Source organism: Balaenoptera ricei, chromosome 8 (assembly GCF_028023285.1).
Source record: "Balaenoptera ricei isolate mBalRic1 chromosome 8, mBalRic1.hap2, whole genome shotgun sequence".
NCBI lineage: Eukaryota > Metazoa > Chordata > Mammalia > Artiodactyla > Balaenopteridae > Balaenoptera > Balaenoptera ricei.
Window position 1 is genome coordinate 97,986,497 of NC_082646.1, and position 21,845 is coordinate 98,008,341.

The window sequence follows — 21,845 nt, forward strand, 5'->3', positions numbered from 1 at the left end:
GGCCCCAACTGGCTAATCCCTGCCCTACACCAACCCTTATTCTTATTGTTGTGGATGAGGAGACTGAGGTTGAGGCCTCTCAGGGTGGGCGGGTGGAGCTAGAGCGTAACCCCAGGCCCTCTGAATCCGACTTTGGGGTCTCCTCGGGGCTTGGTGGTGGTTATGGGCTCCCTGAGGTTGATGCCAGCCCCCATCATGGGGCAACCTGGATACGTCGTCCCCAGACTGAGCTGACTCCCAGCCCTTCGTGGAACTGCCCATCTTCTGCCCAGTATGGAGAACATGTTCATCTCCTGCTCCCTGTTGCTGTGAGCGGAGAATGTCAACACTTGCGGGGCAGAAACACTTTGTATCCTGCATCTTGGCAAACAGGCCCTGGAGCCACCCACCCCAGGCTCTGATTCTCAGCCCCTTCTCTTCCCTCAGGTGATTCCCAGGTAGTCTCTGGGCCTGCCCTGATTGGCCAACCCACCTGCCAGTCATGGGGCTGCCTGGCCCCTGTGTTAGTGTCTGAACCCACCCAGCTGCCTCCTGGAGAGGAGGAGGCGGCCTAAGGGGCCAGGAGGACTGGGTCTGTCCTTGCTGGTCCATGTACCTGTGACCTTGGGCAAGCTCCTTCACCCCTCTGAGCTTTAGTTTGCTTGTAGGATGCTGAAGGGCTTTCTTTGCCCTACGCCTAGTACAATTTGTGTGAGTGACAAGAGGCCAGCGGGGTTGCCCGGAGAATCGGGAGATACCAGCCCAGCAGCCTCTGCCTCCTTGCCCACAAACCAGAGCTCCTTTGAGCAGTGACCTTGGTGCTCACCACCTACTCGGACAATGGAATCCCAGCCATCCCCAGAGACCCCTTTATACAGCCGTGGCCACTCCCCGGAAGGCAGCCCTTCACAGATCTTGACCTCGGGAGTTACCACTGCCTAACGAGCTATGTTTCTCGGGCACGTTACCTCATCTCTCTCTGAGGCTGTCCCCCCATCCCATGCTCCCCAGGACAGGAAGACCTTCCTCACCTTCTGGGCAGGTCATGAGGATTAAAGGGATGACACGTGCCAGTGGCTGTCCAGAGCAGATGCTGTTGATGGGGAGGCCAGGTGTTCACTGTTGCCTAAGAACTGCCCCTTTCTGAGCACCCGCCACCCGGCAAGGCTGCTCTGGACACCCAGCCTGAGCGGAGGATGTGGGGGCCGCAGAGTGGAGACACTCCCTTGCCTGTGCAACGCTGCTGGCGGACATCAGTTGCCAAAGGACTGTTTCAACACTTCTCCAATTTCACAAGAATGCAGCCAGCGTCCCGCTCCTGGGGCACCCCGCTCAAATGCTGTGGTGGAGTTCTTCTGGGGAGATGATGATTTATCTATAAGCTGCTTGGGGCTGAGAGGCTCAAGCAGGTCCCTGATAGGAAAGAAAAACAGGCCTCCTTTGGTGAGAGACTCTTTCCTCTCTTGCTGTTTCGCTCCACGCCAGTTTACAAAGAGCCTGTGGTTGTCAGGCGCTGTGCTGGGAGGGGAGAGAGGAAACAATAGCTCTCCTTCTTGTGGACCATCCCCAGCAGGCCTTCCTGGGGCCAGGCCTGGGTTCAGGATCTCAGATCGCTGGATCTTCTGACCCGGGGGGGCGGGGGGGAAGCCCTTGTTTTCTCCCTCTCTGGGCCTGGGGGAAGCCCCAGGTGGAGTTGCCGAGGCCGGACTTCCCTGGTTCTGAGTCACTGCTGTCCCCGCATTTCTCAGACCCAGGCCTTGGACCCTGGAGCCTGGATGAGTGTTCAGTCTCATCTCCCCACGTAGCACTTGAATCCCCCATAAGTCTTCGGTCAGATGTTGCTTCCATGCCACTTGTGACGGGGTGCTCTTATCCAGGCAGTCTTTTCCTTCGTTGGAGGCTTTGCTTCATGCTGTGCCCCAATCTCCCCCTTAACTCCCCTACCCCGGTCACTGGAGGTATAAAGTCGAAGCTGGGCTCCCACTTGGCAAAAATGATACGAGAAGGGTGAGGGGACCTCCGTGTGGACAGGGGAGAGTCACAAGGCTTAGGACTGCCGTTCACCCTTGCAGGAGGAAGAAGGGATAAAGCCCATGCCTTGGGCCCTCCGTTCCCTCTACTCAGTGGCCTGCTTCTCCCCACCCCCCAGCCCAGCTCTGCCCACACAGCTGCCCCAGTCCAGCTGTCTCGGCCCCAGCTGCCTGTGCTGGCTCCCTTAGCCCCGTGGGACCTGAGGGCCGTGGCCATTCCTGGGTTTTCTGGCCTCAGGGAGCCTGAGGGTCTCCTCCATAATTTTCCTCTAGGCTGAGCCCTGGTGGAGTGGCTGACCCGGACCCCAGCTGCCACCTACCACCCACACCCTGCTGCATGGCTTTGGGTCAGTCATCTAAGCTCTCTGGGCTTAGATCAGGTCCCCTGAAACAGGACCTGACCTTAGTACCTACCTCATGAGGTTGTTGGGAGGGTGAGCTGGGATGCTTTGGGGCCGGTGGGTCTGGGGTACCCACCAGCATCGATTCCCTCTCCTCCCCCCAGCCCCCAGCCAGGTCCCGCCCTGCTCTGACCAACCTGCCTTCTCCCCAGGGAGCTCCTGGACCAGCATGATGGGGTCAGCCTGTATCAAAGTCACCAAGTACTTCCTCTTCCTCTTCAACTTGCTCTTCTTTGTAAGTATGACCCATGCTACCCAGATGCCTCCAAAAGAGATGCTCCTCCAGGGCACGTCCCAGTCCAAGACCCTCCAGCCTGGGGATGATGGTGGGGTGTGGCTGGGGTCAAGGGGCTGAGGCCAGACTGTTGGACATGGAAGCAGGTGGGAGTGGTGAGGAGATTCCCAGCGTTCCCAGCTGGCTGGATGGCAAAGCACTGGATGGCTCCCCCAGCCTTCCCCCCTCCTGGAGCGCCGAGGCCGCAGCACCCGGGCTATCAGGGCCGGAGGTGGAGGTGGGCGTGGGGAGAGGAGAACCCCCGGGGCATCCCCTGACTCCTCATCAGGAAGTTGTAGGGGGAGCCTCTGGGATCTTTCTCATCCTATCCCGACTCCCCATCCTCCTCCGCTGGCTCTGAAGAATTTGCCTGTTACAGGTCTGGGTCTCAACTGCCCCCATCACACTCCCGCCTACACAGTGGGGGGTGTCCCTCGAGCTCCGAGAGGGTGGGCAAGAGGAGGCTGGGCTCTGGGCCAGGGTGAGGACACAGTGGCCCTTCCCCAGACCCATCCTGGCAGGCCTCACCAGGTCATGAGCCCCGGGGCCGCCCAGCTATAAGCTCTGTGCACATCTGGAGCTGCTTTTCCTGGGGCCCCAATTTTCCTCTCTGGTTTGGCAAGGCAGACTCCTGCCTTGGAGTTGCCAAGATGATGGAATGAGTGTGTGTGTGTGTGCGTGTGTGTGTGTGTGTGAGATATATGTGTGTGAGTATATGTGAGGTTATGTGTGAGTGTGTGTGTGTGTATGTGTGAGTGTATATGGGTGTGGGGGTGTGAGCGAGTGTGTGTGTGAGTGTATGAGTGTGCATGTGTGTGAGTGTGTGTGATGGGGGTGGGGCTGTGGGGAGAGTGGCCTGGAGAGACCTTCAAAGGAGTGCTGCTGGGGACTGTGGCCTCTCATGGTGTTGGTTCACCCTATACTGTTAAAAACATCAGATTTTTTAATAGGATATTTATTATGATTCAATTTTATTTTTAAAAATGTACACATACATGAATATTTTTGAGAGGAGAAGAAAATACCTCCGAATGTTAGTGTTGGGATTCCTGGGAATTTGGGTTTTATTCTTTTTGCTTCTGTGCAGTTTCCAAATTTTCTACAACAGACATGAGTTTCTCGTAGAAAAAAAAAAGTTTTACATTACAAGTTACATAGGATTATAGAAAGTTTGGAAAATAAAGAATCTAAACTCCCCCTCATAACTTTAACCCAACACATGGATACTTACAAGTATGTTCCTGGCACACACAAGTACACCCACGTGCACACACACACACAAACACACACACGCACATGCACGTGGACAGCCCTGTTGTTGCTTGCCCTACTGGTCGTCCACCTTGGCTCCGGCCCCAGCTCCCCCCTCAAGGACGGCGCTGGGGCCCCACTGCAGCTCTGGCCCTCCACTGACGGCAGCCGGGCCTGGGCACCTGGGTTTCCCAGCTTGGAGGTCAGGTCCCTCCCAGCTGGGCCAGGCTTCTGGAGAAAAGCGGCTGCCCACACAGGCATGCCTTTCCTGGCAGGCACTTGGCTCCCAGGCTGAAGTCCAGCTTTAAGGGCCAGCTGGCCAGGGTGGGGTGGGGAGCGTGGGAGCCCTGTGGTTCTGTCCCTGGGGCTCTAGGGACTGGAGGGAGGAGTCTGGGCTATAGCCTAGGAGGTGGCAGGGCTTGGGGTTCAAGGGCACAGACACCCCCTCTCCTCCCATGCAGTGAGAGGGAGGGAGGTAGAGACTTCATGGAGAAAGGGAGAGGGGTTGATGGTTTGGGGCCAAGGTGTCCCTTCCTCTCCCAGTCTCCCCTATGGAGCCGGAGCCTAGAAGAGCTTCCCTTGGACCCGAGCTCTGGGGACTGGTCTCGCTTGGCCTCCTCCCAGCCACTCCAGGGCCCTGGGGGGCAGGTGTTCACTCCCTGTGTGCTGGGGCCCAGGACGGGGCCTATCATGATGGTGGTGGAGGGGATGTAGTGGGGGAGAGGGGAAGCTTTTATTACAGGAGGGTGAGAGGGAAAGGAGAGAGTGAGAGGAGACTGTGTGTGTGTGTGTGTGTGTGTGTGTGTGTGTGTATGTGTGTGTGTGTGTGTGTTCATTCACAAATACTTATCCACCAAATGTGTATTTGACACCCCTGTGTATTCAGACCCCGTCCTGGGTGCCAGCTAGACATTCACCAGCAGAAGAGCCGTGACTTCTTCACTCACAGGGCTTATGTTCTGGGGGGTGATGGGCTTCGATCAAATGCTTACTCAAATGGATGATAAAATTGCAGTTGTAGGAGGTCCTGGGAATGAAGGATATGGCCCCTAAGAGAGAGCAGATAATAAGGCACTTGACCTTGTCAGGGTGGTCAGCAAGAGCTGCCTGGAGTTATGCGTGAGGCTGGGGAGAGCGGGGTCCCAGCGGCAGGAGCGGAAGTCCAGCACAGGGGGAGTGGGCCAGACCGTGCCTCTCCGGGGCTTGGGCCGCGTAGCCCTTCCAGGAAGGATCTGGGTCTTTGTTTCATGCACAGTGGGAGGCGGTTACATGATTGAACTCGTGGTCTGGCAGAATCACTCTGGTTGCCGTGTGTGCTCATGCATGCGCTCGGGTACACATGTACATCCTCGCCTTCACTCCCTCCGGACCCCAAACTCCCCAGAAAATTGCCCTGTTGTCAGCTTTTCTCAGATCCTAGGAGACTCTGAGGCCATGGCTGCCGTGGCCGTTCTGGGGGTAGGACGCTGGCTGTGAGACTCCTGGCTCCTGTCGGGAGATTCTGGTGGGTCTGGGGGGCGGTGTTAATGTGGGGTGTGTCCCGCGGCCCCAGTCGTGGTTCACAGAGAAAGGGGGTTTCGGGGTTCCTCCCCGAGTCTGGTCGGCCCTCTGCCCTGGCCTCGTTTCTGGCTGACCCTTGGCCTGGCGCTGATCCAGCCGTACCTGGTGCTCAGGCCACAGTCATCAGACGTGCAGGGGAGCTGAAATGGCAGCGCCAGGTACTTCGCTCCCTGGGTTCCAGGAGGCGAGCCGAAGAGCTTGGCCGGGCAGTCTGGGATTTTACTCTCTTTGGGATTATATTTGCCCGGAGGGAATTTTCTGCCCTGTCTTGAATTCTCTACTTGGGAGGACTGTTCTCCCTGCAGCCCTGCCCCGTGAGCGCAGGAGGTGAGCAGACAGGGGCTCCGCCACGTGGGTCTGAGGTGGCAGGGGCAGACCACGGGCCAGCTGTGCTGTGAGGTGTGAGGCTGGGGTGAGCAGGGGTTCAGGAGTCTTTGGGAACCTAACTGCCAGGTCCTGTAAAGCCCACCTTCCTCCCAGCAAGCTGTGTGGTCTGAGGTGCCCCCACATGTGGGTGGGCACTTCCTCTCCCCAGGGACTGGCTTTCTAGGCTAAGGCCCGGGACAGACCCGAAGTATCCCTGCAGCTGATGTGCCACCATCTGGCGTAGCTGTATAGTCAGACCTGACTTGGAGCCCCTGATGAGTGAATTGGGTGACCTCGGGTGAGGTTAGGACCTCAGTTTCCCCATCTGTCAAGTGAGGACAATAACAGGGCCCATCTGACAAGGAGAGAGGAGAGGACAAGTGAGTTGCTGGGGACAAATGCGGGGAGGTCCTCGTGCCTTCCTCTTCCTTGTCGTCAGCTGCTGTCGTCTTTAAGGAACCTGGGCCAGGGTGAGGCGAGTGAGGCACTCACACTTTGGGATCAGAAACAGCACGGCACTGCATCACATCGGGGCCCCGCTCCTTTTCAAAAGGAAAAATCAGGAACACCAAGCCTGTCTTTATGTAAAAGCTTGATATTTTGTTCATCATGATGGATTTTTTTTCCCCATTAATTTTCATTTCTTAAAAATGATTGCTATAAACTCATTTATCTTGGTTCCTGAGTGTTTTTGGTGTCCCCTGAATTTTCACATGTGAGGCAAATGCCCCATTCACCTTACCCAGCATCCCAGCTCTGGTTTTTAAGATCTATAGAGCAAGGCTGATAAACCCCTGGGACCGAGCGGCTCATCCCAGGCTGAGGGCTTTATCAGTAGCTGCTGCGCTTGCACCTGAGCTTACGGGATGATGGCTGAGGCAGGGACCCAGGGCTGGTAGTAAAGGTGGGTGGTGACATGCTGGGACCCTGAAGGTGGGTTACCCCCAGGTAGACCCAGGCCAGGCCCCAGGGAAAGGCCAAACTTATGGGGTGATGCAAGCTTCCCCACCTCCATCCCCTCAAGGGAATCTGTGCTTTTGCCCAGACTGCAGGCCCTTCCCCAGCCTTGGCTGGCTTAATGGGATCTTGCTGGGCTGATCCTGGCTGGGGGAGGTGGGCTCCAGTTGTGGGTCTGCCCCCTGGTGGAGGGAAGAGAGGCAGGGAATACCTGGGCCTATGCCAGCCACCCCACCCCGTCCCCACCACCATTCATTTGCTTTTCTAATCCTGCCTTTACACAGTTTGGTTCATGAACTCACTCATCCACGGGGCCCTCAGCACGTGGTGTGCCCAGGCCCACAGAGCTGCATGCAACCCAGCCCTGCCCTCAGGGAGCTCACAGTCTAGCCAGAGAGACAGGCAGCAGAGTTAAACCCAGACGGAAAGGCTATTAAAGAAAGGCTACTAAAGAAGGGTCCCACGGAGGTTGCCACACAGTAGAGGCCCCTTAGTCTGCCTGGGGGTCAGGAAGCCTCCTGCGGAAGATGGCCTTGGAGCCGAGAGATCTGGAAGAAGGGTTGGGCTCTGACGGTCATGTCCCTTGAGGGTTTCCCCACCCTGAGCCTGGCTTGTTGGGGAAGCTCCCAGCCCCCAGGCTGGGGCAGGGCCAGAAGGTAAGTAGGAGGGTACCCCTGGCAGGAGGCTGCACCCCCAGAGCCGGTATGCTCAGGTTGACCACGCGTGGGCATAGGGTAGGGGAGAGGGGAGGCAAGAGGGCCTCCGCACTCGTGGCCCTGCTGTCTGGGTTGCTGGAATTGGCTGGACTTGAGGTGCGGGGCCTGAGGCCACCCTGACATCCCTGGGCTGGACAGGGATGGAGGCAGCTCCCCTGTGTCCCCCAGGCCAGGCTGCAGGGGCAGCTGGGAGCGGCCCCCCACTAACTGCCCCTTTCTCCTTCCAGGTCCTGGGGGCGGTGATCCTGGGCTTCGGGGTGTGGATCCTGGCCGACAGGAGCAGTTTCATCTCTGTCCTGCGTAAGGACCCCTCTGCGCCGCCTGCCCCAGCTGCCTCTGAAAGGGGGCCGGGGCAGCAGGCAGGGCTGCTCCCACGAGTACTTGAACCTCAACACCGGTCCCTTTTCTAGCTGCCCTCAGGGCCTTGCTTAGGTCCTGCATGCTGACCGCTCCGCCTTGGGCCTCTCTGCAGGGGTTTCCAGAAGGAATTTTCTCTCCCTCCCCAAACAAAGCTGCTGTTGTCTGGAGAACACTGGGTGGGGGATGAGAGAGGCTTGTTCTCCATCCTGGCCCCCTCCCTCTGCCCTGACCTGAGAAAGCCTCTTACATCCTCAGTTCTTCCATTTGCCTGCTCAGCAAAACATGGCCAACAGCCCCTCCCCTTCCTAGTTCAGAAAAAGGGCCAGGAATGGCAGATCGTCAAGTATGCGTGAAGCGCCTACTGTGTGCCTGGCACCAACCAGGTGGGTCAGGCAAGTGTGCTGACGAGGAGGTGCCGGGCCCAGTGTCTATCGTTTGTGGTCATGATGTGCCAGGCATGGGGCCAAGCATTTGGCGTAGATAAACTGTCTTAATCTCACAACAGCCCTGTGCAGTAGGAACTTCCTGCCTTACAAATGAAGAAATGAGGCTCAGAGAAGTAATGTCCCTCGCTCAAGTTCACCCAGCCTCTGAGTGATAGGTGTGGGACTCGAACCCCCAGAGCTTTGGTCCTAAATGCTGCACATGGTAGGGGAAGCCCCTTGTCTCACTCTTGAAGCTGGAGGAAAAGAAGCCCGATGATGATGATGAGAGGCCGTTCTGATCTACTCACAGTCACCTCCAGGAAGGCTGCCAGGCTTGCTGCGCTAGCCTCCAGTGGACACGTCCTGAGGAGGGAGGGAAGCAGGGCAGAGCACAGAGATGCCACTCCCCTCAGCAAGTGCGACCTTGGCTCACTTCCCCTCCCAGCAGCTGCCCTGCCTGAGGCAGCAGGTTTGGACTCTGGCCGGTGACAGCTGCTTGATTTGAATGAAACGGAACCAGGCTAGGATGGGTGATGGAGGGGCCCTGGGGGCTAGGCCTCCCCTCACACACGAAGGGAAGCAAGGATGATCCGCCCTCCAGCCACTTCCGTTGCCGTCTGGGGCTGTCAGTCCTGACTCCTGCTCGGGGCGGGGTGGGGGGGGCGGGAGGGTGGTGGGCACGGCCTGCTCCCCATTCTGGGGCTAAGGTTTAGGTTTCCAGCCCCACGCCCTCCCCCCACGTGACACATCCTCCTTGGCCCTGCTCGGCCCAGGCTCCCGCTTCCTGGGCTGTGGCCCACACCCAGCGGGCATTGCATCTCGGAGCAAAGTCTCAAGGCCCAGCCCACCCACTGCATTTTTGCCCTCTGCACCCGGACTGGGGCTCCGGGGACCTCCTGCTGCTCCTCCCTGTTCGGGGCTGAGAATCTCAAGCTGGCCAAGCTTTGGAGGCCCCCGGGATGCACCCGAGTGCTTTTACAAATACCAAGGCCTCGCCCCACCCTAAGGGATCTGACTCCAGATCAGCACTGAGGTTTTTAAGAATCTTCCCAGGGGTTCCCCGGGCAGCCAGAGTTCCAAAACCCCAATCTGCTAGCCCGGTCACTACACCCTTGGGTAAACTGAGGCTCAGAGAAGGGGAGGAAAAAGACTTGCTAAGAGTCACACAGCAAGTGAGGGTCAGAACTGGGAACCCAGGGCCTATTGTGTGCCAGGCCTGCGTGACACGGCTCTTCCCTTACCAACTGAATCCTCTCCCTGAGTCCATGGGGCTAGGCATTACTAACCCCATTTTACAATGGAGGAAATGGAAGGGAAGGGGAGGAACTTGTCCAAGGGGACACACACAGCTAGAGGGTGAGGGAGCTGGGACGTGAACCAGGGGGCGTGGCTCCTGAGCCCCCGTCCCCCGTACCACAGGGCTCTGCAGCACGCCACGCGTGCACACCGTAACGAGCGGAAGCAAGCACAGTGGTTAAGAGCGCAAACCGTGGACCTGGGCAGCCACGGTTCCCATCCTGGCTCTGCTCTCTACTGGCTGTGTGATCCTGGGCAAGTTACTCGACCCTCCATGTCTCCTCATCTGTGAAATGCAGACAGTAATAGACAGTATGGCATAAGGCTATCGTGAGAAATGAGGCGAGTTAATATGTGAAGAGAGTTTAGAACAGTTTCTAGTAAGTAGTAAACCCTACATAAGTGATTGTTAAATTAGTTTATAATACCATCTGAACCTTAGGACATCTTTAAGAAGTAGGAATTAGTTTTATTTCACGGAGCCAAAAACAGAGGCCCAGAAAATGGCTTGCCCGGGGTCAGAGCCTGTTAGCAGCAAAGCTGGGATGAAGTGACACCCTCTTCTCGTGCTCCTCAGTCACTTTCAGTTTGGGCCACTTCCTCCCCACCTCGCTGGTACCTCCGAGGCCCGATAAAACCAGGAAGATGCTGGTCTTGGTACACAGTGGGTGGGCTACCCCACTCCTTCCTAAGTCAGGTTGCTCAGATCAGGGCCAGCCTGAGACCCAGGAGGCCAGGGACTGGTATTGATGAAATTTTCTGAGAAAAGAGAGACGCCACACCGCAGCTTGGCTGGCCTCCCAAGAGAAGGACCCGAGTGGGGGTCTCAGCCTCCAGCCTTGCCCCTAGGGCCCCATCTGCGGCCTCTTGCCTGCTCTGGGCCTCTGGGCCCTTACAGACAGATCAGGGTGCAGATCCACCCTCATTGGGCCACGGCAGAAATTCAGCAGGATGGTTTGGATAAAGGGCCTTTTTCAGGGCTGGCACACAGTGCATTTCCAGGCAGTGCCACTTGCTTTTTGATGGGGGGAGTATTTGCTGGGAGGGCTTGTTGGAACCCAAACCCAGGAAGTTTAAGAAAAGCAAATTTTGATGGCCTTCCCCTGCTGTTGTTGATGGCTGAGAGCCACGGTGGTGAGGGCCTGGAGTAAAAAGGAAGCCCCCTCACTCACCCCCTCGGGGCCTCTGTCCGGCTCCTGGGGGCTCCTGTGAGGACCTGAGCGGGGGCCTCCCTGCCCTGGTGCCTGAGAGTGGAGTGGTCTGGCCAGGGCTTTTCCTGAGCTCCAGAACATTCTGTCTGTGCCCAGGCAGTGGATGGAGCTGGATCACACTCTCCTACCCACCCACACTCCAACTTTGTCGTTATTCCTTACGGGCCCTAACGCCCCCTCCGTGGTCGAGGTGGGGATCTCAGCCCCTCTGAGGTGCCCCCAGGAAATGGTGGTCAGTCAGCCTATTGACGGGCAACTGTGGCAGCCCTGGCTGTGCCCGAGTCATCAGGGAAGCACATTCAACATGCAGATTCCAGACCGTCTCCTGGAAAGTCTGCCTGGCTCCGACAGACCCGGGAGTCTGCATCCCTGAGATGTCCTCCTGATCTGCTGAGGCTCTCCGGGATGTTCTGCACCTTTCTGGAAACACCCCACACCCTGAGAGTGCCGCGCCAGCCTCCTGGGAGTGCCTGGGCTGTCGGGAGAGAGCCCACAGTGCCCTGCCTGCCAGGGGGCGTGTCCACCCTGGTCCTCCTAGCGTGTCACAGCCTCAGGGTAGAGGGGACCCCACACATCCCACACCGGGGAGCTGGAGAAGGACATGAGCTTCTCCCTGTGTGATCGATTGGGATTCTCGGGAAATGCTGGTCAAGTTTCGCCCGACGAAACTTCTGACCTCCACCTACCCGGGGGCTCTGTCATTGCCTTTAGGCCCCTGTCTCTCCACCTCAGGCGTGTCGCCTGTCAGACTCCTCTCTCACTCACACTGATCCATTCTTTCTCACCTTTTTTTTATTTTTCAAACATGCCGCGCTTACTCCTTCCTCAGGCCTTTGCACCTGCTGTTCCCACTGCCTGGAATGCTTTTCCTCAGATCTTCACTCGGCTGACTTCTTCATTTTCACCTGAGCGATCATGTCACCTGCTCAGACCAGCCTTCCCCAACCACCCCGGCCCCTCCCTGCCCATGTCCTTGACCTCAGCCGGCTTCAGTAGCTTCCCGACCCTTCACACAACCAGAAGATCCACTCCTCACCCCACCAGCTTCATGGCGTGGGGCCCTCGGCAGGCTGACGGCTGTACCCCCAGCAGGCGGCACAGCGCCTGGCATACGGTGGGCCCCTGGTAAATCTTTGGGGGCTGAACACATGAATGAGTGTCACGCCTGTGCCAGTACACGTGCCCGGTGCTTCAGTGCAAAGAGTGTGGCGCTGGGGGTTTGCCTATCTCCAAATCCCAGCTCTGGCCCGTGCTGGTGTGCCTCTCTCAGCCTCAGTTTTCTCATCTGTGAGATGGCCGTGCTGGTCCCTACCGGGTAGAGTTCTGGCAGAGGGGAGACGGCACATGTGAAGCCCCTGAGGCATAGGGAGTGGGCAAGGGAGGCCGGCATTTGTTCACGGACAAGGAGGAAGGCAGGCCCTCAGCGTCTGTGGCCTCAGCGGAGCCTGCCAGACTGTGGTTCGTTAATTCAACAGTTATTCATACAGCACTTTGCTGTGCCAGACACAGTTCTGGGGGCAGGGGCTTCAGCAGGGACCAGAGTCCCTGCCTTCGTGCAGCTCACAGGCTTGTGGAGGCAGCAGACAATGAGCAAGATAGGCCAGTAGAACGAGATTCTTTTCAATCCTGGTAAGTGCTAAGGAGAAAAACTAAAGCGGGGACGGGTGGGAGGTGGGGATAGGATAGATGGGGGTGGGGCGCACATCTAGGGGAGGCGGCTTCCAAAGCTGGTGAAGGAGTAGGCTTCCGGCTGGATGGCTAACCCCGGTGCCCTGACCCCAAGGCAGGGATTTGGTAGCAGCCCTGCCCCGGTTTTGTACTTAATAAGGGCGAGATAGGCAGGCTGAATCGGATGCCCTTGTCCACCCGCAGAGACCTCGTCCACCTCGCTCAAGGCGGGGGCCTATGTCTTCATCGGCGTGGGGGGCTTCACCATGCTCATGGGCTTCCTGGGCTGCATTGGTGCTGTCAATGAGGTCCGCTGCCTGCTGGGGATGGTGAGTATGGTCCTCCACCACCACTCGCCCAGCCCGCCTCATCCCGCCCAGAGGGGCCTGAGTACTGCCCCGGCCCAGCCTGGGTGAGGGCGTCTGAGGCGCGTGGGACTTGGTGGGAGCCCCCAGCTGACTCTGTGCCTGCTCTGTGTTCCCAGTACTTTGCCTTCCTCCTCCTGATCCTCATCGCCCAGGTGACTGCTGGGGTCTTATTCTACTTCAACATGGGCAAGGTAAGCACCCCCTCGTCCCCACCCCCTGACCTGGGCTGGACCAGCCACACCGGGTTGGGGGCAGGGTTGGCCTGGGGTTGGGGGCTGGACAAGAGGCCTCTTAGTTGTCACAGAGAAACCCATAGGTGGGGAATTTCCTGGCGGTGCAGTGGTTAGGACTCCACACTTTCACGGCCAAGGGTGCGGGTTCAATCCCTGGTCAGGGAACTAGGACCTCGCAAGCCATGCGTTGCAGCCGAAAAAAAAAAGAACCGGAAACCCATAGGTGCCAGGTCAGCCTCCCAGGCCTCCAGCTCCCTGTGGTCACATGGCAGAATATTAGAGGAGAGGACAGTACAGGTCGGTGGAGTCGCTGCTGGGCCCAAATCTTGGCTCGATCCCACCACTTTCTAGCTGTGTGGCCGTGGGCAAGCTGCTTTCCTCTCTGTGCCTGTTTCATCTTCTGTAAACTGGGGACATTAGTAAATTTAACTCTCGGGGTTTCTGTGATGATTCAGTGAGATGATCTTTATCTCAGCAAAACACTTAGCACAGTTCTTGGCACCTCATCTACAGATGAGGCCCAGGGAGGAGGCCGTCAATGAAAACATTATTCCCGTGTCAGAGGGAAGACACTCAGCGTTGAGGAGTAAAAAATCAGACATACTGGGGCTTCAACTCTAAGGACATTTGTTGTTGACTTAACCAGAAGTCAGGTTTGGAAGCTCAGAGGCCCTGGTTCTGGCTGTCTGTACAGCATACTTATTGCGACGGCTTTCCTTCATCTTGCCACTCACCTCATGGCCACGAGATGGCTGCCACAGCACCAGGTACAACATCTGTGCTGCTGTGGCCTGAAGAAAGGGAGTGGGGTAGTGCCAGCCATGGCCACCCCTTTTATCAGAAAAGCAAGCCTCCCAACAGTCTCCCCCAGTCTGGGTTATTAAGACACCCCTAGCTTCAAGGGAGGCTGAGAAAATGAGTATCCAGCCTTCAGGCTCTAAAGACAGAGACATAAGAGAGAAGGGAGCTGGCGATGGCTATTGGGCCTGCCAGTCGACTGTGGCTGTCACAGTTATCATTGTGGAGCACCTACTCCGTGCACATGGTATTTTCTAGAAGCTTTACGCACATTGTCTCGTCCTCCCAGCAGCTCTGCCGTGTAAGTGTTATGTTGACGGGCAGAGAAGCAGCTGCCCGGAGAGATGAATAACAACGACAGCATCAGTAGTAGTGACGATAACCCTTCATCCCTAATCCCTATTCGGCACACACCAGATACTGGGCGCAGTGTTAGCCCCTTTACGTTCCTTCTTTCCCTGAGCCTCACCTCCTCATCCTGCAGGTGAGGGGTGAGGGCACACAGTGGTCAGTGGCCCGGCCAGGTGAGAGCCCAGTCGGAGTTCACCCATGGCTCAGCTGAGGCTGGGACCCTGCCTTCCTCCAGGGCTACAGTTCTTGTCTACTGACTGGGCTGGCAGAACCAGCGGCCAGGTGATCTCCTACATTTTACCACTTGAAGGTCAAGTTGCCACAGATCTCTCTTGGAAGGAAGCTGAGAAAACGTTACAGCAACATCAACAACTAATACTTAAAAGAATTTAGAACAAGCCTGGCACTAAATGCTTTGCGTATACTGCATTTAATTATTCGTTCCTCACAGCAAGCCTTTGAGGTCACGGGTATGAATACCCTCATTTTCAGATGTGGAAGCTGAGGCACAGAGAGGTTAAGTCACTGGGCCAAAGGTCACACAGCTAGTAAGTGGCAAAGCCAGGATTTGAACCCTGGCAGCCTGGCTTCTGTGTTCATGCTGGTGAAATTTTCATTGTAGTGGTTCCTACCTGAATCTGCTTTACTTATTTATAATCCACCCAGCCTGTTTCCCAGGAGAATTGGAGCTGGCTTCCAACATAGGCATAGAGCAACTAAAATCAGTCTCAGAAAGATCAGAATGCACACTGAGACAGAAGAAGGCCATTGTTCCTGAAGCTAGGGGACAACATACTCACAGCAGCTGAGAGCTAACTTGAACACTGAGCTTCCTGGCAGCCAAGGCAAAAGGGGAAATAGCAGTTTAGTAGGTGAAAGGAAGTTCGCTTGGTGCCAGACAGAAAGCCAGTGTTTAGGGAAGGGAAACTACTTTTCCAGTGCAAGGACTATGGGATTAGGTCTTCATTTCCACCCTGTGGCACCTGGGGCTTCTCTGGGACCCAGTCAGTGGTACATTACAAAGAGAGTGGTTAAGAAGTGGGCCCCAGTGAGCAGGTTCCTGTGAATCAGAAGCTGGTCAACATGGCAGTGGTGTCAGGCAGTCCACCTTTTCACCCCTGTGTTTCCCCATCTCACAGTAATAAAGACGGTGCCCATCTATGAGCACCAACCGTGTCCCAGGAGCTGAGCTAGTCACTTGATGCATGTTTTAGTTTTGAGAGCATTTTCAAGTTTAAGAAACTGAGGCCCAGAGAAACAGTGACTTTGGGCCATGGTCACACACAGCTCAGATGCATCAGAGCAGAGGTTTCCATCTCCATCCCTCCGACCCAAGGCCCACGCCTTCCTCTACTCTATGCTCCTCCCCTCGAGCTGGTATAATCTGCCTGGCTGCTGACAGAGAGCCATGCCTTAGAGGCGCCCCCCCCGCCCCAGAGCAGGGCTTGTTTGGAGAATCAACTCTCCTGACTCCAGTCCAGGCTGTGTCTGTCGTGGTACCTCACCGTCCCCTCCTCTGCTTCCCCGCAACCCCCAGGCTCCACACCTCACACCTCCCGCCCCCAGTCCCAGCTGGCCTCACCTTGGCCCACCTCCTTTTCTGGAAAGCAGGGGGAAATTTCCTGGCTTTGCTGGGGAAGTTCTGGCGCCACTCGATCACCCGAGTTGGAATGAATGATTTATTTTTTCTTTCCTCGCGCATTGTAAATCCCAGTGGAAGACTAAACATGCCCTGGTGGTGTTTATTCCTGCAGATGAGGCCCAGTTGGGGAGGTGGGACTTGTGTGAGCCTAAAGGAAAAAGGCTTTCTGGAAGGCGATGGGTCCAATCTTCCTTCTCTCTCCAGGCCTCCTGGGCGGGTGGGAGGGACTGAGCCTCTGGGCTCTCCCTGAAGTGGTCTCCAGGGCGACCATCTGTCCTTCCTCCCAGCAGCCACTGTTCCCAGGGCAGCAACAGGGGAGGCTGGGTGCCTTGGGCAAAGCACAGGCCTTCCAAGCCGTGGGTTCTGTGTCTGTCAATGGAGGAGAATAGGCCTGGCTGGCCCCCACCCCTGCCAGGGTTGCAGGGAACCCAGACTGCAAGGCTTGTAGAAAATATAGAGTGGTGGCCCAGCGCCTGGACCCCAGAACCAAACTGCCCATGCTGGAGCCCTGCTCTGACACCCTCGGCAAGTTACTCAGCCTCTCTGTGCCTCAGTTTCCTCCTTTGTCAAATGGCAGTAATCCTACAGGTCTGCTCTCACTTATCTGCGATTCCAAAGTCCAAAAAACAGTTTGAAAAACAAAAATACCATTTGCAACTCATTTGGTGGCAAAATGGAACCTGAATGGAAATGAGCTTGTTGATGGCCATGGTTTACCCCCTTTACGTGCCCCTTGGGAAATATGAATGGGAGAGATTGTGGGGGTGTGACACATAGCTCCCAGCCCTTCCTAAAATCTGAACGTTTCTCAGTGCCAGAGCCCACCGGCTCCAAAGGCCACCTGATAGCGTGGTGGCAAGGATGGAGAGCATTGACAGATGGGAAGGGCATAGTGTCCGCCTGGTGCAGAGCAGATGTTTGCTGGCATCGTTGCAAGAGTTTATTATTACTGTCACCATTACTAACTTCGCTAATGCCTAGTAAGGGCCCAGTAAATGGCAGCTGTTCCTGTTGTCACCAGTATTAATGTTTGTATTAGCAAGGGCTGTGGGAACCAGGATTTAGGTGTGGAGTTAAGATTCCTCTGGCTGTTTCCTCATCTGATCATTATCTAGCCCCCGTTTAGTGGGAAAAGGACAGGTCTGGGATTCAGGGCCCTGTGTTCTTGGTTGGGGGGGGGGGGAGCTCTGCCGCTATTTGCTGTGTGACCTTGGACATGTTACCCAGCCTCTCTGAGCCTCAGGTGACCTCTTGGGCCATTCCCAGCTCTGACACTCTGAGATTCTGACTTGTTCTCTCCAGGCAGTGAAGGGTGGGAGGTCAGTGAGGAAGGAGGTGAACTTGTAACTGTTTCCCAGCATGTGCTGGGAGCTGGGTTTGGTGACGCAGGCTGCACTGCTGACCTGCACGTGTGAGACCGCTGAGGCTCTGAAAGGTTATATCAGGGGCTTGTGCAGAAGGTCTGAGGGCTGAGAGCGTGGAGGGAAGGGGCTCGCAGAGTCTGGGTGGGAGCCGGGGGTTGGGGGTGGTGACCTTGGCTGGGCCGGACTGCTGTGTGCTCCCCAGAGAGGGTGGCCAGCCAGGAGAACTGTGATTCCCTCCCTCCTCCTTCCCTCTCCCACCTAAGAAGCCCAAAGTAGCCAAATAGCCATGCGCATAGGACTGAGCGCACAGGTGGTAAAACGTGTTCCTTGAGGACAGCGCCGCTCTGTGAGACATCTGAGATGTCTGTTTCCCTGCGATGGAAACTTCCTGATCCACTAGCGTGGGTTTCTACTGCCATAGGGAGGCAGCTGGAGCCAGGACAGGGGGAGGCGATGGTGATCTTTCTCTTCCCTTATGGGAAGGGGGAAGAAGGAGTCCAGGCTGTCCTTCTGGAAAGGAACGTGGAGAGCAATGGGCAGAGACTCTCAAGCACCTGCGTGCCTGGCTCCCACACCTGACTCAGGCCCCACCCTCAGGGAGCCTATGGGGGCGGGGCAGGGAGCACACGACGTGGTCCTCCTGCTGAAATCTGGGGTAGCTGGTTATGTAGATTGCAGCCGGACTCTCAGAAAAGACTTGGATGGTCACTAAAAGTAAACATGCCACCCCTCCACATTCACCACGGCAAAGGGCCCTCATTTCTTGCCAGGATCCCAGGATGAAGCCTCAAAGCATTGGCAACACCTTCTGTGGGAAACCGAGGAGGGGACAGGAAGGTGTGGGTCCCTTACATTGCACGGGGGCACCTCATTGTAAGAGGCAATTTGACACATTAGAGCATGGAGAGAGGGCTGAACACCATCCCAAAGAGCCATCAAAGGAGCCTGGAGACTTACCTTGGGGAGGAGGGGGTAAAGGGAGACGTGGTTGAGTCTCAAATATCTGAATGATGTTTGTCCTGGGAGAGAACAATTTGATTTGTTTTCTGTGGTCCCAGCTGGGACTTGGGAGGGAGAGGGAGGATAAAAACTAATGGGTAGAAGTCATTTAGGCTCAACTTAAAATGAATTGCTTGTATCAAGAGCCTCCCCAACCTGCAATGTGCTATTTTGTGTGGTACTGAGTTCCCCATCACAGGGAGCATTTAAGCAGAGCCTGGAAAAGTATGGGGAGGACTCTTACATTTGGATGATATGTTGGACTCAAAGGTGTCTTCTAATTCTACCTCTCTGCGAAAAGTCACACTACAAGGTGACATAAAAGCACAGCATGGGGTTGGGGGGGAAGAGAGTCATGCCAGAGGATGGCAGGATCTCAGGCCAGGTGGAGATGGTGGGTGGCTTGCTATGATTAGAATCTCAGGGTTCCAGAGCTGCATATGGCAGGTTATGGTCATATCTCATCTGCTTTCCGGCTGTCTAATCTTGGGAAGTTGTTCTCACTGTCTGAGCCTTGGTTTTCTCTTCTGGGAAGTGGGGAGGATGGTATTGGGCAGGACCAGGACTGGCTTCCTGGGTGTGTACCCTGAGCAGCCACACAGTGTCCCACACTTAGAAAGGTCCTGTGCTTGGTTTGATGTCTTGAAATTCGTAATCACTTTGAAATAAGGAGTCCTGCAGTTTCATTTTGCACTGGGCTGTAAATTATGTGGCCATTCCTGGGCAAGACTCTTTATTACATGTGAAAGTAACCCAGATCTGGCCAGATCTGGCTGCAGGCTCAGCTGGATCCAGGTTTCTAAAGGCTGCCACCAAGACTGTCCCTCTCCATCCTCGGCTCTGCTCTCTTCCGTTGGGTCCCTCCTCAGGTCAACTATCCCCAGTGGCTCTTGGGGTGGCCACCAACAGCTCAGGTCCTCATCCCACCAGATTAGCAGAAATAGAGGGCCCATGTATGTGACCTCGGGTCACATGCCCATCCCTGGACCGCTTGCTGTGGTCAGGGTGTGTAAGGCACTAAGTGGCAGCCTGGGTCTTTGCCCATGGCAGCAAGGGGGCAGGGCTTCCCAGCCACATGGAGGGATTGAGGGGTGCTTACTGCTAAGCAAGGGAACTGCTGTTTCAAGAAGGGAGAGTAGCTGTGGGGCAGGCAGAAACCACAGAGAGGCCGCCGCAGGGATGAAGTGAGATCGTGAGTGCCTTCTCACTCTCCCTCCCTGCTCCTTCTTGTTTCTGGAATGGCCTGGTTGCCAGGGTAACTTCCCTGGGCTCCTGACACCGCCTCTTGGGCATTTGCTTCAGCTCCAAGCTGAACCAGCCCCTGCAGCCATGGTCCCCATCGTGGCCCAGTTGTGTCTCTCAGCCCCATTCTGGGCTGGAGGATGGATGTGGTGTTTCCATGGAAACCACCCAGCCTCAGTGGAAACCACCCAGCTTCCATGACCTTCTCATTTCTGGGGCCTGAAACAGGGAAGTCTGTGCTGCTGTGGCAACCATGCCGGGTATAAATAGAGCCCAGGTCGGTGGGGGAGGGTGGGTGGGAGGATGTGGGGAGATGGCTGTCTATGCACATGCCTCTGGGGAACCCCTCCTTTCCACGCCTCAGGGATCATCTGCTCAGGGATCATCTGCTCACCGGGGAGTGGAGGTGGAGCAGAGACAGTCGGGGCAAAAAGACTGAGATTATGCAGGCAGACAGCCCCCGCTGTGTGACATGGGCAAACCACAGAGCTTCTCTGGGCCCTCCTTAAAACTGCTCTGACCTGCTGCAAGGTACGGCCATGTGGTTTAAATGCCAATAGAGCTTAATGGGTAAAAACTTGAGTTCCGGAATCAGACAAGCCTGGGTCCAAACCCCAGCTCTTCACATGTTGGCTGTGAGTCCTTGGGCAAGTTAATTAACCTCTCTGGGCCTCGTTTTCTGCATCTCCATAATGAGGGAACGAGGTCAGTACCTAGACCATAGGTCTGCTCAGAGGATTCAAGTGAAATACTGCATTAAAAGTCCTTAGCATGGTGCTGGTAATAGTAAGCATTTGATCAAAGTTAGCTGCTACTGCTGTTGTGATTAGTTACTGACAGGCAAGCTTTGCAAATTGTAGAGCTCCGTGTGAGTGATATCAAAGAAGTATTGATGCTTCGCTAAGAGTTTTATGGAAAGGGAGAGGGGCAGAGAGCAGTTCCAAAGGGTGGGGCTGGTCTCACAGGGTTGGTGAAGGGAGTGGGGGTGGGGAGCCAGGCCCACAGCTCCAAGGTCGGTCTGGAGGATGTGGGTTCTCTGAGTGCTGCATTCGTGAGGAGCTGGTGGAAGCCCCGTTCACGGACTTCTGAGCCAGGCTCTGAAGGCCCCCGCCTGGAGGCACCCGTCCCATCTCCCCAATTCCTCTTTCTCAGCAGCAGAGGACCAGCTGCAGGGCTGTCCCCTCGGTGGCCCTACCCCTCTCGGGCACCTCGCCCCGGGGTTCTGCAGGGACAGCAGGTGACCACGACCAGCCTATCCCTGCTGGGGCACCTGGGGAGGCCCCTGGGCAAAGTCGGCAGGTGGGGCCCAGCCTCTAGGCCGAGGGAAGCGTGTCCGCAGCTCTTAGGGTGGTTTCAGGTTTGCCTCCCTTGCACAGCTGACTTGTTCCTGAAAAGCTGCCGTGGTGAGATCCTCTATTCAGAGCCCCAGTAAGAGGCCTTGGGGGCCGAAGCCCTTTGATCCCTGCACCCCTCGCCTGCCTTCACTGTAAATGACTGTTTTCTCTGTGGGGTTAGTGGAAAGCAGGTGCTTCTCTCTTCCTCCATGGGGTCCCTGGAGTCCCAGCACAGGCGAACTTTGTGGGGCCCTGGTGCGGGGCAGGTGGCGGGGTTACGCACGCGTTCCTTATCCGTGCTCGCCACACACTTACTCTGGTCAGTCTGGGTCAGACCCAGTCCCTGCCCCCACAGAGCTGATGTTCCAGTGGGGGAGAGAGACCATAAATCCTGGAAACAGAGGAGCAGGTAATGACGAGACTATGAAGAAAAATATATCATGCTTCCCCTTGTAGGATAAGGAGGGTCTTGGAGGAGATAGAGAAGGGCTGACATTTTCTGGGTGGTCCAGGAAGGCCTTTCTGAGGAGGTGCCATTTGAGTAGAGCTCTAAAGAAAGTGGAAGAGTGAGCTACATTCATATCTGGGGAAAGAGCATCCTAGGCGGAGGGGACAGCAAGTGCAAAGGCCCTGAGGCAGGAGTATGCCTCGCACAAAGACAGCAAGACCTGTGTAACTGAAATAGAGGGAGGACGAGCAGAGGAAACGAGGTCTGGGAAGAGCAGGGCCAGATGGTGTAGGGCCTTGTGGGCTGTTGAGAAGACGGTGGTGTTTCTCCAGAGCGTGGTGAGAGGCCCCTGGATGGGTTTTAGCAGTGACGTGGACAGATTCCCATCTAAAGGGTCATGTGCTGCTGAGTGCTGAGGAGACGGTCAGGTGGGAGTGGTTGACCCTGACCACACTAGGCTTAGCATGGTGACTGGGGGAGGAGGTACCCAGGAAGTACCAGGAAAGTGGAAGTTGGTTGGAATGGGTGACGAAACGCTTTTGAGCTGTGAGCGTGTCCCCAGTGTTTGGGGG

The 21,845-nt window shown here is 56.3% G+C and overlaps 1 protein-coding gene across 2 annotated transcripts in view; it reads left to right on the forward strand.

The window, feature by feature from the left end:
- Nucleotides 1-21,845, forward strand: part of CD82 (CD82 molecule) — a 51,318-nt gene that overhangs the window by 24,504 nt on the left and 4,969 nt on the right. Inside the window, exons 2-5 of one of the 2 annotated variants that reach the window (XM_059931431.1) lie at nucleotides 2,515-2,645; nucleotides 7,762-7,834; nucleotides 12,699-12,823; nucleotides 12,979-13,053. In XM_059931431.1, coding sequence (XP_059787414.1) covers nucleotides 2,580-2,645; nucleotides 7,762-7,834; nucleotides 12,699-12,823; nucleotides 12,979-13,053 — 339 coding nt within the window. In that variant the 5' untranslated portion in view covers nucleotides 2,515-2,579. The remainder of the gene's footprint in view (nucleotides 1-2,514; nucleotides 2,646-7,761; nucleotides 7,835-12,698; nucleotides 12,824-12,978; nucleotides 13,054-21,845) is intronic. The other variant, XM_059931430.1, reaches the window with a different exon arrangement.